The sequence below is a fragment of the Salvelinus alpinus genome, chromosome 31 (assembly GCF_045679555.1).
Source record: "Salvelinus alpinus chromosome 31, SLU_Salpinus.1, whole genome shotgun sequence".
Taxonomy (NCBI): domain Eukaryota; kingdom Metazoa; phylum Chordata; class Actinopteri; order Salmoniformes; family Salmonidae; genus Salvelinus; species Salvelinus alpinus.
In genome coordinates this window covers 9,283,018-9,298,075 of record NC_092116.1, presented here as the reverse complement: position 1 = coordinate 9,298,075, position 15,058 = coordinate 9,283,018, and the positions used below count along the sequence as shown (strand labels likewise).

The 15,058-nt window shown below is 44.8% G+C and overlaps 1 protein-coding gene across 4 annotated transcripts in view; it reads right to left on the bottom strand.

Moving 5' to 3' along the window:
* Positions 1–15,058, bottom strand: part of LOC139561229 (DENN domain-containing protein 4C-like) — an 80,629-nt gene that overhangs the window by 16,563 nt on the left and 49,008 nt on the right. For all 4 annotated transcript variants that reach the window (XM_071378197.1, XM_071378194.1, XM_071378196.1 and 1 more), the window contains exons 3-19: positions 13,270–13,522; positions 12,810–12,879; positions 10,917–11,086; positions 10,164–10,405; positions 9,862–9,928; positions 9,641–9,699; positions 8,421–8,565; positions 8,037–8,212; positions 7,757–7,857; positions 7,142–7,360; positions 4,470–4,615; positions 4,089–4,127; positions 3,783–3,916; positions 3,312–3,444; positions 1,168–1,374; positions 697–825; positions 173–320 (exon numbers count right to left, since the gene is read on the bottom strand). In XM_071378197.1, the coding sequence (XP_071234298.1) occupies positions 173–320; positions 697–825; positions 1,168–1,374; positions 3,312–3,444; positions 3,783–3,916; positions 4,089–4,127; positions 4,470–4,615; positions 7,142–7,360; positions 7,757–7,857; positions 8,037–8,212; positions 8,421–8,565; positions 9,641–9,699; positions 9,862–9,928; positions 10,164–10,405; positions 10,917–11,086; positions 12,810–12,879; positions 13,270–13,522 (2,438 nt within the window). The remainder of the gene's footprint in view (positions 1–172; positions 321–696; positions 826–1,167; positions 1,375–3,311; positions 3,445–3,782; positions 3,917–4,088; positions 4,128–4,469; positions 4,616–7,141; positions 7,361–7,756; positions 7,858–8,036; positions 8,213–8,420; positions 8,566–9,640; positions 9,700–9,861; positions 9,929–10,163; positions 10,406–10,916; positions 11,087–12,809; positions 12,880–13,269; positions 13,523–15,058) is intronic.

Here is a 15,058-nt window from a genome sequence, read left to right as displayed (position 1 = left end):
TGTAAATAGAGAGTATTGTCCTACATACAAGCACAGGTACATTACATAGTTAAAATATATGAAAAGAGTAGAAAGTGATATGCATTTGGTGCAACAACTGTGGTGATTGCATTCCAACCTAAGTGATTGACTCTCTCCCATGCTCTGTCTCTGTAGTGTTCGGACACCTCACCTGTCGTGATGACGGTGGGTCCTTCCATGGCGGGCGTTCGCTGGACTGCCTGTTTGAATTGAGAGAGAGCGCGCGCCACGATGCGCACCTTGGCCCACATGAAGAGCCCACTGCGGTTCCGACTGGGCCAGGGGCCTTCCAGAACAGCCTGGAGAAATGAGTGGAGAGGAGATTAACACGGACATACTTTGGATTGAGGTATTTGTTTAGGCTAGTTTAAAGGGATAGTGCGAGATTGTTGACAAACTGTGTGCAGTTTGAAGTTGAAGGTAGTTTTGCGAGACATTGCTAACTAGCGCAATGACTGGAAGCCTACAGGTACAGCTAGCAAGCCAAAATCTTGCACTGTTCCTTTAAGTGCCCTAATCCTAAATGGTTGCGGTTATGTAAGGCCTAAGCAATATGGTGGAAGATCCACAACTACACATTCTAATATCCAGACCGAACATTAAAGGTTAAGGGTCAAGGCGAAGGGAGTGAAATGGGAGCGTATGCATGTGTATGGGCTGGTGTAAGTACCCTACCTTGTTGTAGTATCCGTAGGTGATAGCGTTAGGGTGTACCCCTGCCTTCTTCATCTCCACCAGGACACGGACGGCCATGACAGGCTGACCGTACACACCACACAGCTGCATCACTACACGGTAACACACCTACGGAGGGACAGAGGGTGGCTATGTGTGAGAGGACACAACAAGATAAAAACCTAATGGCTACAGTAGATTTCCACTGAAGTTGTCATCACTGTAGTGGAAGCGATAATAGTAGCGCACGCACACACACACTCGTTCTCAGACAAATGCACGCACGCACGCACACACACACACACAAACACACACACTCGTTCTCCGACAAATGCACGCACACAAACACACACACACACACTTATGTCCGCATACGTCGACAGACAACCAAACATAAGCACTCACGACCCTATACCTACCCCCTCCACCCCCAATGAACCCCAAGCTCCCCTTACCCCCAATTCCCCTCACCTCATCCAGCACCTCCACCTCAGAGGTCCTCATCTTGAGCAGGACGTTGTAGGCCTGTTGCATGGCCCAGCTCTTGGACTGAGCCAGCCTCACCCCCACGGGCAGACAGATGAACCACAGGCTGTAGCAGTGGCTGAACAGACACTTGGCCCACAGCGGAGGGTTGGAGTAGAAGCGCTTGGCCATCTTGTAGGCCAGCTTGATCTCCTGTGGCGGGACACAGAGTTCAGTTCAATTCGTTTTATGTGTCCCTTTTATGGGGGTGGGGGACGCGCACGCAATTGGCCGATTATGATTGATTTCAGATGATGTATTTCCGATTATTCTCCTTCGCCATTTTCTGATGGTCAGAGTTGGGAGGAGAGAGTTGGAGTGAGTGTGACTGTGCACGTTCCTAATGGTGAACCTCCCGTCCCTCCGTAGAACAATGGCCAACAAATACCGCTCGTGGCCTTCTGAGGCGAGAGCGTAGACAAGAGCAGCTTAGACATAACAACGCCCACACACTGGCTTGACATCCTGTCCCGACACCCACAACTACAGTATGTGTTTGTGCCTGTGGTGAGAATATGCGTGAATATGTTAATATGCCAGACAAAGCTATACATACAGTTCTATCGGAACTGGAACAATATATTGGCCTCCCACGAAAGAGGGAGAAAAGACAACAAGTATTGTTTCCTGGGTGGTCTATTATTCTAGAAAACAGGTCACAGTGGCCCCCTTTCCCTCCGCGCAGACACACACACTAGAGGTCGACAGATTATGATTTTTCAACGGTGATACCAATTATTGGAGGACCAAAAAAAGCCAATACAGATTAATATGCATATATATATATATATATATATATATATACTTGTAATAATAACAATTACAACTTCACTGAATGAACACTTATTTTAACTTAATATAATACATAAATAAAAATCTATTTAGTCTCAAATAAATAATGAAACATGTTCAATTTGGTTTAAATAATGCAAAAAAACAGTGTTGGAGAAGAAAGTAAAAGTGCAATATGTGTAAGAAAGCTTACGTTTAAGTTCCTTGCTCAATATGTTCTTTAATATTAATATGGAAACTATCATTTCGAAAACAAAACGTTTATTCTTTCAGTGAAAAACAGAACCCTTACGTATTTTGGCATCAATAAGTCTAAATATTGCTGTTACATTGCACAACATTAAATCTTATGTCATAATTATGTAAAATTCTGGCAAATTAATTACGGTCTTTGTTAAGAAGAAATGGTCTTCACACAGTTCGCAACGAGCCAGGCGGCCCAAACTGCTGCATATACCCTGACTGTGCTTACACAGAACGCAAGACAAGTGACACAATTTCCCTAGTTAATATTGCCTGCTGACATGAATTCCTTTTAACTAAATATGCAGGTTTAAAAAAATATACTTGTGTATTGATTTAAAGAAAAGCATTGATGTTTATGGTTAGGTACATTGGTGCAACGACTGTGCTTTTTTCGCAAATGCGCTTGTTAAATCATCACCTGTTTGGCGAAGTAGGCTGTGATTCGATGACAAATTAACAGGCACCACATTGATTATTTGCAACGCAGGACAAGCTAGTTAAACTAGTAATATCATCAACCATGTGCAGTTAACTAGTGATTATGTTAAGACTGATTGTTTTTTATAATATAAGTTTAATGCTAGCTAGCAACTTACCTTGGCTCCTTGCTGCATTCGCGTAACAGGTGGTCAGCCTGCCACGCTGTCTCCTCGTGGATTGCAATGTAATCGGCCATAATCGGCGTCCAAAAATGATAAAATAAAAGCTAGTGTCGGAGGCTGATGCGTGCAGACTGGCTTTGAACCCTCTGACCTGCTGTAAATAAGTTTCTGCTGGTGACTGTGGTGAGTCATTTATTGTTATTGGAACCATCACAGCCTGAGAAAATGACTCCGCAGCAGACAGTGTCCATTGCAGGCTAGGCTATTCCCTGACTGGGGAAGTGGTTAGGTGGTCAGTACAGCAAGCTTACAGTGGGTAGAACCAGCACGATCAGGAAAGTACCAGAATTTGTTAGTCAGTTTCTTTTGTTTTTTCCCCCCCTTCCCTGCAAAGCTGCAATACAGAAAACAGTTGCACCTGCTTATCTGTCTGACTGTGTGATTGTGTACCTGCTTGGTCCTCTTGGCCAGTAGTGCAGGGCTGCTGGACAGGCTGGCCCCAGGTGTACTACTCCTCAGCGCTGGTGTCACCTCCCTGGGGCGGTCAAACAGGTCCATACACAACCGAGGAAAACTCTTATAACTAAAACATTGTTTTTAAAAGAGACAGAGAGAGAGAGAGAGAGAGACAGAGAGAGACAGAGAGAGAGACAGAGAGAGGGACAGAGAGAGGGACAGAGAGAGAGACAGAGAGAGAGACAGAGAGAGAGACAGAGAGAGAGAGAGAAGAGAAAAGGGAGATGCCACAGGTATGAGAGTGAAGCCAATGCAGACCCGCTTCCGATCCTCCTGGCCAGGTGCACGGTCAACCTTTCACCATAGATTTGCACATACTACGCTAAAACACTACCAGGCTCACTGGTGTTATAGTAATGCCAATGTGTTAGTGGTGCAGCAGGAATTAGAGGGGTATAAGCTGACCTGTAGTGGGAAGGGGGGTCGGACCCTTCCTCGGTGGCGGGGGGTTCTGGGGGCATGACGAAGACAGTGTGCTCGCTCTTCTGTGATTCGTCTAGTTCCATAAGCTTGGTGTCCTCTGAGGACTCACCCTCCACCTATGGAGAGGAAAACATGTTGTCAGAGTCCACGCACATGGCCGTACACACACAGACAAATCAAATCACTACAACCAGATCGAAAACCATTCTTCTAATCGATGCATAAAAATTTGACAGACCTCAGTTGGAAAAGGAGGTGTTAAAACATGATTACAGTGTGAGGGATTACCTTAGTGCCTTTGTCGTTGCCTTTATCGGAGGGAAATAGCTGCAGGGGAAAAAGGTGAAAGGAACAGATTCAATCAGAGGAAATGAGCCTTCCGCCGTCAGACTCCCTTGGAGGAATGTTACGACTGACTGAGTCAACAATAAAACACGTAACAAAAAGGTCTTTCACATGGGGAACGGTGGAAACTGAAAAATGCCACAGAAATTGGGTTCGAAAATTGACGTCAGTCTGAGGCACTAGGATGATGGAGGGAAGACATGTTCTTGTCTAGCAGGGTTTGGGGGTACATTTTCAATTCAATTCACTTCCTGGCTTGATGGGAGTCAGAATGGAATTGGCCCCAACACTGATCCCTGATGCCTGGTTCTTGTCAATGCTCACCTTCTCAATGCAGTCGTCGAAGAAGGCCAGGCCCGTGTCCTTGTCGCTGACGAACGTGCACTCCTCGATGAAGCGGATGAAGATCTGAGTCTTGGTCAGCTGGGAGTAGAACTTCTGGTGGGTGCGCTCCCTGCTCCTCAGAAACCCTGGGAGAGGACAGAGAGCCAGGTCAATGGGCCTATTTCATAGGAAACACTCAGGAAACATTTCTGCAGCATTCAAGGTCCCCAAGAACACAGTGGCCTCCATCATTCTTAAATGGAAGAAGTTTGGAACCACCAAGACTCTTTCTAGAGCTGGCCGCCTGGCCAAACTGAGCAATCTCTGGTCTGATGAAACCAAGATTGAACTATTTGGCCTGAACGCCAAGCGTCACGTCTGGAGGATACCTGGCACCATCCCTACGGTGAAGCATGGTGGTGGCAGCATCATGCTGTGGGGATGTCTTTCAGTGGCAGGGACTGGGAGACTAGTCAGGATCGAGGGAAAGCTGAACGGAGCAAAGTACAGAGAGATCCTTGATTGAAACCTGCTCCAGAGTGCTCAGGACCTCAGATTGGAGTGAAGGTTCAACAGGACAACGACCCTAAGCACACAGCGAAGACAACGCAGGAGTGTCTCTGTCTCTGAATATCCCTGAGTGGCACAGCCAGAGCCTGGACTTGAGCCCAATCGAACCTCTCTGGAGAGATCTGAAAATAGCGGTGCAGCGACCCTCCCCATCCAACCAGACAGAGCTTGACTGGACCTGCATAGAAACTCCCCAAATACAACTGTGCCAAGCTTGTAGCGTCATACCCAAGAAGACTCGAGGCTGCAATCGCTGCCAATGGTGCTTCAACAAAGTACTGAGTAAAGGGTCTGAATACTTATGTAAATGTGATATTTACATTTTTAATACATTTGCAAAAATTTCTAAAAACCTGTTTTGCTACAGTCATTATGGGGTATTGTGTGTGGAATGATGAGGGGAAAAAACAATTTCATTCATTTTAGAATAAGGCTGTAACGTAACAAATGTGGAAAAAGTCAAGGGGTCTGAATACTTTCCGAATGCACCGTATATCACTACATTTTCTTCAGAATGTATTATATAAGTGAAAGTGAAGGTATTCAACCCAGGTGTGTAGCCAATAAAGCTAGCCATAATCAATGTGCAGCTCTTTCCCCACTGGTTCTGCAGATTCCATTGGCCTTCATGGACCTAAATGAGGATGCGATCGATGCCTTTCCAAAAAGCCTACGTCAGTGGAAAGTCTTTACAGCCAATGCCATGGATGATTGATTTCCGACACTGAGCAATCACTAAGTAGACCTGTGAAATAGGAGATTTGCCTGCTATGAACACTTGGAGGAGCAGTCAGATATGCTTTCTGTTTAACACAGACCCTGGAGTTGACATCAACATAACGCATAAAATACATTGCGCAATTTAAATACTTTGAGAAATGTGTGAGATTCCAATTTTAATGTGTTGCACTTTTCTGATGTTTTAGTATACTCAAAATTCAAAAGGCACTCGCACATCTGAGCTATCTTTTTTGCAGGTGCATGGTAACAGTTGAACAAGATGAAGGAAAAAGAGAGAACCCGCACACTGCTCTTGATAGCATCACTGATCTTTAATAAGATTTACGTATCGACCTCAAGGCCTTCGTCAGAGCTTTTTAAATAGAGAAAGTTAAGATATCAGACAGGGGAGGTGATATTAATAATACTCTGAGTAAAAGAGAATGTTTTGGGATTTTCCTAAAGGACTTAATGATGAAATGCCTATGTATGTTATGTTGTAAATGTGAACATGAATTCAGCCCCTATTTCAGATTACCCTGACGTTTTTCTTGCGCTGTACCCAATGATTTATGAAAACTTGCTTGGTAGGTCAATGTCCTCATTGTGGATTTACAGATGTGTTTAATACGTTTTATGTACACACTTTATTTGAATAGTTATGAAATGCATATTGTTATATTTGGTAGCACTTATTTGTTTTCCCTCGACTCCAACCGCATTCGATGGGTGGAACGGATGTGGGCGTGCCTAGGTCTACATAAGGGTGCTAATTTAAAAAGCTCTGACGAAGGCCGTGAGGCCGATACGTAAAGCTTATTAAAGATCAGTGATACTATCAAGAGCAGTGTGCGGGTCCCTTCTTTTTTCTGATGTGTTAGTATACAAAGTATTCTTAATGTTTTTTACATCGACAACCCATTTGTCTATTCCTTTGTCTGTTTTGTGTAGTCTCTTGAGAACTACAAAACAGCACCTGCGTAAGATTTTGTTCTGGGTGCTGTGATTAATTTTCTGGGCAAATAAATGAAGGACTAAGGACTAAAAATGATCCATCCATTCTCCATTGTTATCATGCAGGTCACATAGTGAGTCTGCGGAGGTGGCCTTCTCGGAGGGGGCCTGGGTGATGGGTTTGAGGGTAAGAGCGGTAACACACACACAGCCTGCACTAACCCTGTAGGTCACATAGTGAGTCTGCGGAGGTGGCCTTCTCGGAGGGGGCCTGGGTGATGGGTTTGAGGGTAAGAGCGGTAACACACACACAGCCTGCACTAACCCTGTAGGTCGTATAGTGAGTCTGCGGAGGTGGCCTTCTCGGAGGGGGCCTGGGTGATGGGTTTGAGGGTAAGAGCGGTAACACACACACAGCCTGCACTAACCCTGTAGGTCGTATAGTGAGTCTGCAGAGGTGGCCTTCTCGGAGGGGGCCTGGGTGATGGGTTTGAGGTAGGAACGGTAGCCCTTCAGGATGTTGGCCATGAAGCGCAGCAGGGCCTCTTGGATCTCCATCTCCAGGGAGGTCATCTTCTTGTGCCAGGTGAAGTCCGCCTCGATGGGGGTCATCTCCACCGCCAAGCCCTCCTGGGCTGTCCGACGCACTGAAAACAGCCACCAGACCGGATATTTACCGTTCTCGTTTTATTCAAATTTGACATACCAAAGGTGGTCCTCTGTCGCTCAGTTGCAACGCCAAGCTAGTGGGTTCGATTCCCGGCAACACCCGTACGTGAAATGTATGCACGCATGACTGGAAATAGGATCTGCTAAAGCAAATATATTATGATTATATTACATGAGCATAGCAGGCTGAATGCACCATTTACTCATTATCGGCTGGATAAATTCTTCCATAATTTATATCTAAAGACATATATTGATAAAGAATTCACTTCTATATCATACGTACAATTTGTGTACTTTTATCCTGAATGCACTGGCCATGAAGCAATTGCTATGAGAAACCCGCTGAGGTGACTGTGACTATGTGTACCTACCGATGCCCAGCTGGTGGTGCAGGTTGGCCAGTGAGTTAAACAGGCTCTTGCAGGGTTTCTTTGGGAGGTTTTTCCAGTTACTGTGTCTCTTCTCATCAGACCTGCACAGTTGGTTCAGAATAGTGTTTTTGGAATATGCTCATTCTCGTGTAAATAAAATATTAACATGCGATATATGTACCGAAAAACTTTTTGGGGGTATCGACAACAGGATAAAGTGTGTAAACAGATCCACATGTCAAAATGGGTGAAATGCTCCTTTAAAGTGTATGGATCTTACAGGTAAATAGTGTTGGTGTCCAGGTCCACACAGACCACGTCCGGCGGGGGGTCATAAAGGTCAAAGTAGCGGGAGTCCACGCCCACGATGAAGGGAAAGGGGGCATTGAGGACCCCCGCCAGGGAGAGCGGGCAGAGGGGGATGTACGGGCACTGCCACTGGAACGGGAAGATCATCTGGAGAGAAGAACACAGATGGAGAGAACTTTTATTTAACATTTTGATCTAACTTTTAACCTAAAATCAGTCCTACATGGGCCACACGCTGTATATAAAAGGTAACTGGATAAAAACTCCAACCAACTAACTAATCAATACCATTTTATTCGAATAGTCCTTTTTACAACATTTTAAAAGCTGAATGACCATATCCTGTATCACTCACCGCCACTACGGCCTCTGCTACCCCGGTGAGTACAGCGGGTCTCAGGGAGTGAAGCAGGATCTTACTCTCCAGCAGGACAAAGTGCAGCAGCGTGGCACAGTTCTCCGGGCCCAGGTTCATCAGCAACGTACTGTAGTCTGCCCCACTGAGGAGAGGAGGAGAGAGAGGAGGGGATGAGAGGCAAGTTGGAAAGAGAGGAGCACAGAGGGATTGGGGACACGATTCAAACAAGACTCAGGGATACAATGGCTGGGTCATCAAAGGTTGGATTGGATGAAGGGCAGCCGTCTTTGAAGGGAGGTTTGTAATTGGTACAGGTGCACTGAGAAGGTGTGTGGTTAAATAAGTAAGGAAGGGGGTGAAGGTAAACTGGATTGAGACAGAAGATCAGGTTACACTGTTTGTTCCCTTGCGACAAAACCTGTTATTTTAAAAACCTTTTCAGGGGAATGTACTTTTATTTTCAGAGAATAACAAGTTCAAACTTTCCAAAGCAGCAAACACTTTTAAATCTGGCCCAAAGGCACCAGCCAGCAAGTCTTCCAGTCCCGAAAGTCATGATCTCTCTAGCTGACCAACAACAATATATTCCACTCTGAAATTATAAATCTGGAGAGGAAAAAGCCTGATGATAATGATGGAACATCTGGTATTTTCAGAACATTTTGAGGTTTGTTGGCAGAATGCAATGGCAGCATAACAGTTTATTTAATATGTACATGCAGGGCTTATGCACTTAATAATGAAGGACCTGTCCACAATGTGACAGACAGGCAGTGCCGTTTCTGGCAGTCCTAATGCCTGTTTTCTATTGGCTGTTTCAAAGCGTGACTATTTGACCTCGGAAAACTGACATGAATTAATGCGTTTTGCATTACCAAACTAGAACCTTTGGAGGGTGCTGGATGATAGATTTTTTCTAACCCCGGTATTTCCTTTGGAAAATATGTGGTTGATGATCTGCAATGATAACAATAACTGGGCCCAGTTTCTCTTTCTGTTCCTGAAGCCTAGACTTTCACAGCTCTAAACTTGTGGAGAGGACGTACCGTCTGAAATCAAGCTACGAGGATACGGTGACGGTTCAGATTTTTCATTGTGTGTTTGTGTTCTAAATGTGTGCAAGTGCAAAATCAGATTGAGCCTTTGAGACAGCCGATAATGTCCAGGAGAACACACATTCGCATTGATCCATTCAGCCAGCTTTAAATAAGTCGTACCTGAGAGGGAGAGGAGTACACACAGGTTGTGCGAGCATCAAGGTGTCGTGTGCAGAGAGCTGAAAGAGAAAAGCAAAAAAATGTCACCCTGGCATGACACCAGTTTTTTTCTCCTTCTCACACATCAAACACATTCATTCACACAAAGGTACAGACACAGATGCAAAAAACACCAACAAATTTCCCTCTCTAACACACAAAAAAAAACTATGGCATCTCACTTGGACCAAGATTCTGGGCCTCTGAGGTGAAGGGAAGGACACGTTGTGCATGAAGTGCGAGATGTGCCTGTCAAAGAAACAAAGCAGCAAACACAACCACATTAGTCTCTACCAACACCCACCTATCCCTCTCCAAACTATCAAATTAATTTATAAAAACTCAAATACATGTATAAAACACATACATCTTGAGCTGCGCCTGATTTAGTTGTCCTGGTGCAATGGAACCAATGGAATAGTCCCAAAAGTGCAAACCACAAGCTAAATCAAGCCTCCAACTTGTCAAATTACGCAATCCTTACTTTTCGATGGGCAGCGGGTGGGGACCCGAGACGGACAGCTTGTAGAGGAACATGAGGAACTTGCGGAAAGACTCGAAGAAGGGCCAGCGAGAGAGCAGGCAGATGCACTTGTTGGTGTTGACCGTCCGGTTGGGGATCATCTTCTTCTCCACGGTGGTGAGCAGGCCCAGCTGCACCTTCTGCTTCTCACTGAGGAGATCTATGGGGTAGGCCTCGTAGAACTGGATGGCTGCGCCGTACATCTGGGACAGAGCAAATTATAACAGATCGATTCCTGCGTTAACATAAGGGACGTTAACAAACACCCTTCACGCATTTTAATGATATGGTGGAGTAGCGTTTGTGCACACTTCACACTAAATTGCTAAATGCGTTTACGTTGAACGCCACCCGTTATCTCAACTGGCATTCCCCTTTAACACAACAAAGTACAATTTCATTACTCTAGCTCAGAGAGATGTGACGTGGTTTGGGACAAAACTTGTGATCAGATTGTAGTTTGCTCAAGCGGCAGCTGACATTGAGGTGCAGTGAAACACAGCCTGATGAGGAAACAAATTATTCTACCCATTCCCACAGTCACATGCAGCTCAGGAAGTGAGACTTGAATGTTGACTATTACAGCTGTCAATCAATCGACAGTACCACAGGGCTGTTCAATTCCAGCCATCCATAACAGCCATCCATAACTATCTATTCATGATTCATTGTAAATCATGTTAACTGATATAATGCCATTGCTGTTACACCTACCTTTTCCCCAGAGGAGTTGGTTAACACAAAGGTGGAGAAGACGGGCAGAGGGTAGCGTGTGTTGGGGGCCCAGCACTCGATCTTAGCCCCCATGGGGAGGCAGAACAGGGGCACAGACTCAGACAGGGGGAATGACTCATAGTCATCCTCTGGGTAGCGGAAGATGAGGCCTGGAGGAGAGAGAGCAATCAATCCATCTTTTTTTATATGGCAAGTCACACATAAGACATACACCGAGTGTACAAAGGACACCTGGTCTTTCCATGATATAGACTGACCAGGTGAAAGCTATGATCCCTTATTGATGGCACTTGTTAAATCCACTTTAATCAGTATCGATGAAGGGGTGGAGACAGGTTAAAGAAGGATTTTTAAGCCTTGAGACATGGATTGTCTGTGTGTGCCATTCAGAGGGTGAATGGGCAAGACCAAAAATGTAAGTTCCTTTGAAAGGGGTACGGTAGTAGGTGGCAGACGCCACTGGTGTGTGTCAAGAACTGCAACGCTGCTGGGTTTTTCACGCTCAACAGTCTCCTGTGTGTATCAAGAATGGGCCACCACCCAAAGGACATCAATACATGTAACATTAATTTCATTGGGGTACACTGAAAGCACTAGACTACATATACCAAGGAAAATGATGTCTACAGATCCCACTACACAATAGTAACATCTATGAAGTGAAGACTGGAGAAGGGAAGGACAAAAATTGGCTCACTTGGCTGTTGGAATAAAATCAAACCCCTTTCCCTTTGTCATATTTTCATTGCCATCAGCCAGTGTGCTGAGATACAGAACACATTATTTTCAAAGGATAACACTTTACTGATCAAGGCCTGTGTCACCCATGGCCTTTTGTGAATTCCAGAGAACGTTGTCAAAATAAAGCGACCGAAAGAGTAGGCGGGGTAGGAAGCAGTCTGGAGAATAAAAAGCGTCATCTCACAGGAAGAAGGCCTAGTAGAGATAAGGCGTATGTGCGCAGTATCTGAACAGGGGCCCGTCTAAGCCAACACCCAGCTCTGACCTCACAAAGTAGCAAGTGAGAGACAGGGAACAACTCCGCTGTATTTACAAGAATGTGGATACTGGTACATGGAGGGAAACCAGCTGAACAGGGCCTTACAAAATGTCTGATTCTGGGCTAGCTGTCCTCAGAAACATTACCTTTCCTAGTGTATAGTAAGAACACATGCTATTCTATATTCCATATGAACCTGTTTGGAGGTCATTAAAGTGAAAAACCAAAACGCGAAAAAGAGGGCAATTGCAATGGTGCATAATGACACCAATTTCCACCTTGAAATAAATGGGGACCAGAAACAAGGCTTGGAATGCTGATGAGAAACACTCGGAGCATTAAGAGTTCTGAGTTTCCGTGAGCCATTCACATGTGAGGCTCTGCACTTTTCGAAACTCCAGATAGATGCACTGATTTGAAACTAGGACTGTGTCCCAAATGTCAACCTAATTCCATATATAGTGCACTACTTTTGACCAGGGCCTATTGGGAATAGAGTGCCATTTGAGACGCAGCCCATATCTTAAGATTCAGAAGAGCGACAAACCCCCCAAATGAACCATGCCATTTTCCAGCCATCTATTCCAGGAATCATCAGTTTACAGGTATTTGAGTGACAGATAACAGAGCTGGCATATGCCAGTGCATTTAGTCTTATCTACAGCACACGGAAAGCTCCTGTCAATTCAGATCAATCATAAGAGATCAACATACAATTACTTTGAAGTCGACTCAGGCGCGAAGCAAGCGGAAATATATATGGTAAACAGCATTGAACAAAGGCCAGGAAATAATAACTATCCATCAATGAGAGCAAAACAGGCAGACCGATGTGAAAAGATGGTAGATTAGAGACAACAAAGAAGACTCACCGGCTTTGTAATTGATGGAGTTGGACGCGGACACTGATTTCTTGTAGCACAGGAAAACACTGGAGCCCCACTGGAGGATGAAAAATAAGACCATGTGAGTTGGGGCTCAAAACAACATTTTCAACGCTTAATTTCAACAGGACGTACTTGGGGTGAGTGCCATGGCCTAAATTTCATAATAGGTATATTCCAGCCCCATACATTCCCCCAAAACCCTACTTTTAAGGTGAAGATCCCTTTCAGGGATTGAAATGTTAAAAACCATTAAAAAATATATATATGTGTTGGAGAAATTGCGCATGTGGGCTTTAGTTCATTACCAATGGTAAAGTATATGACATCTGGCAGATGATTTTAACCACAGTCATGCGTGCGTACATTTTCGGGATTCAAACTCACAATCCAGACGTTACAAGCGCCATGCTCTACCAACTGAGCCACATAGGACCAGAGGACTCACCATGCCACAATTGAGGTTCTTGTCCACCTTGCAGAAGGTGTGCGGCGGCGTCTCGCCCTTGCTAGTGACGATGACGCAGATGTCGGTGACGGACAGGGAGTTCTGGGGCTGGACGGGCGGCGCGCGGCGGAAGGTGATGAAGATGCGCTGCGAGGTGGCAGAGCTGTTGTTGACGTTGGCACAACGGCCGTACGGCGTGACCTGAATGACCTCACAGCCCTGGATGAGACGCTCCTTCCCTTCGTATAACACCCTGTGAGAGAGAGACAACCATATGAGTCAATGACTATGTACATATTCACCCACACACGCATTAATACATACACCACCAAACACATTCACAAACGAGATCTAGGCCAGAATCATTGTAGAGCACCCGAGACACACACTCAACAATATGAGCCAATCACGTACACATATTCATGCACATCCACATGAATAACACATTCAAATAAAATTGTATTGGTCCAATACACGTTTAGCAGATGTTATTGCGGGTAAAATGCTTGTGTTCCTAACTCCAACGGTGCAGTAATATCTAACAATACACAATGCACACAAATCTAAAAGCAACAGAATGGAATCCAGAAATATAGAAATATTAGGACGAGCAATGTCGGAGTCCGATGTACAGTTGAAGTCGGAAGTTCACTTACACTTAGGTTGGAGTCATTAAAACTCGTTTTTCAACCACTCCACAAATTTCTTGTTAACAAACTATAGTTTTGGCAAGTCGGGTAGGACATCTACTTTTGTGCATGACAATACATTTTTCCAACAATTGTTTACAGATTATTTCACTTATAATTCACTGCATCACAATTCCAGTGGGTCAGAAGTTTACATACACTAACTTGACTGTGCCTTTAAACAGCTTGGAAAATTCCAGAAAATTATGTCATGGCTTTAGAAGCTTCTGATATAATTGGCATCATTTGAGTCAATTGGAGGTGTACCTGTGGATGTATTTCAAGGCCTACCTTCAAACTCAGTGCTTCTTTGCTTGACATCATGGAAAAAATCAAAAGAAATCAGCCAAGACCTCATAAAAAAAATTGTAGACCTCCACAAGTCTGGTTCATCCTTGGGAGCAATTTCCAAGCGCCTGAAGGTACCACGTTCATCTGTACAAACAATAGTACGCAAGTATAAACACCATGGGACCACGCAGCCGTCATACCGCTCAGGAAGGAGACGCGTTCTGTCTCCTAGAGATGAATGTACTTTGGTGAGAAAAGTGCGAATCAATCCCAGAACGGGACACTGATGTTTGGCCATAATGACCATCGTTATGCTTGGAGGAAAAAGGAGGCGGCTTGCAAGCCGAAGAACACAATCCCAACCGTGAAGCACGGGGGTGGCAGCATCATGTTGTGGGGGTGCTTTACTGCAGGAGGGCCTTGGTGCACTTCACAAAATAGATAGCATCATGAGGTAGCAAAATTATGTGGATGTATTGAAGCAACATCTCAAGACATCAATCAGGAAGTTAAAGCTTGGTCGCAATTGGGTATTCCAAATTGACAACGACCCTAAGCATACTTCCAAAGTTGTGGCAAAATGGCTTAAGGACAACAAAGTCAAGGTATTGGAGTGGCCATCACAAAGCCCTGACCTCAATCCTATAGAACATTTGTGGCCAGAACTGAAAAAGCGTGTGCGAGCAAGGAGGCCTACAAACCTGACTCGGTTACACCAGCTCTGTCAGGAGGAATGGGCCAAAATTCACCCAAACTGGAAGGAATGAAAGTGCCTTAAAAAGACGAAATACCGCCATATCCCACAGTAT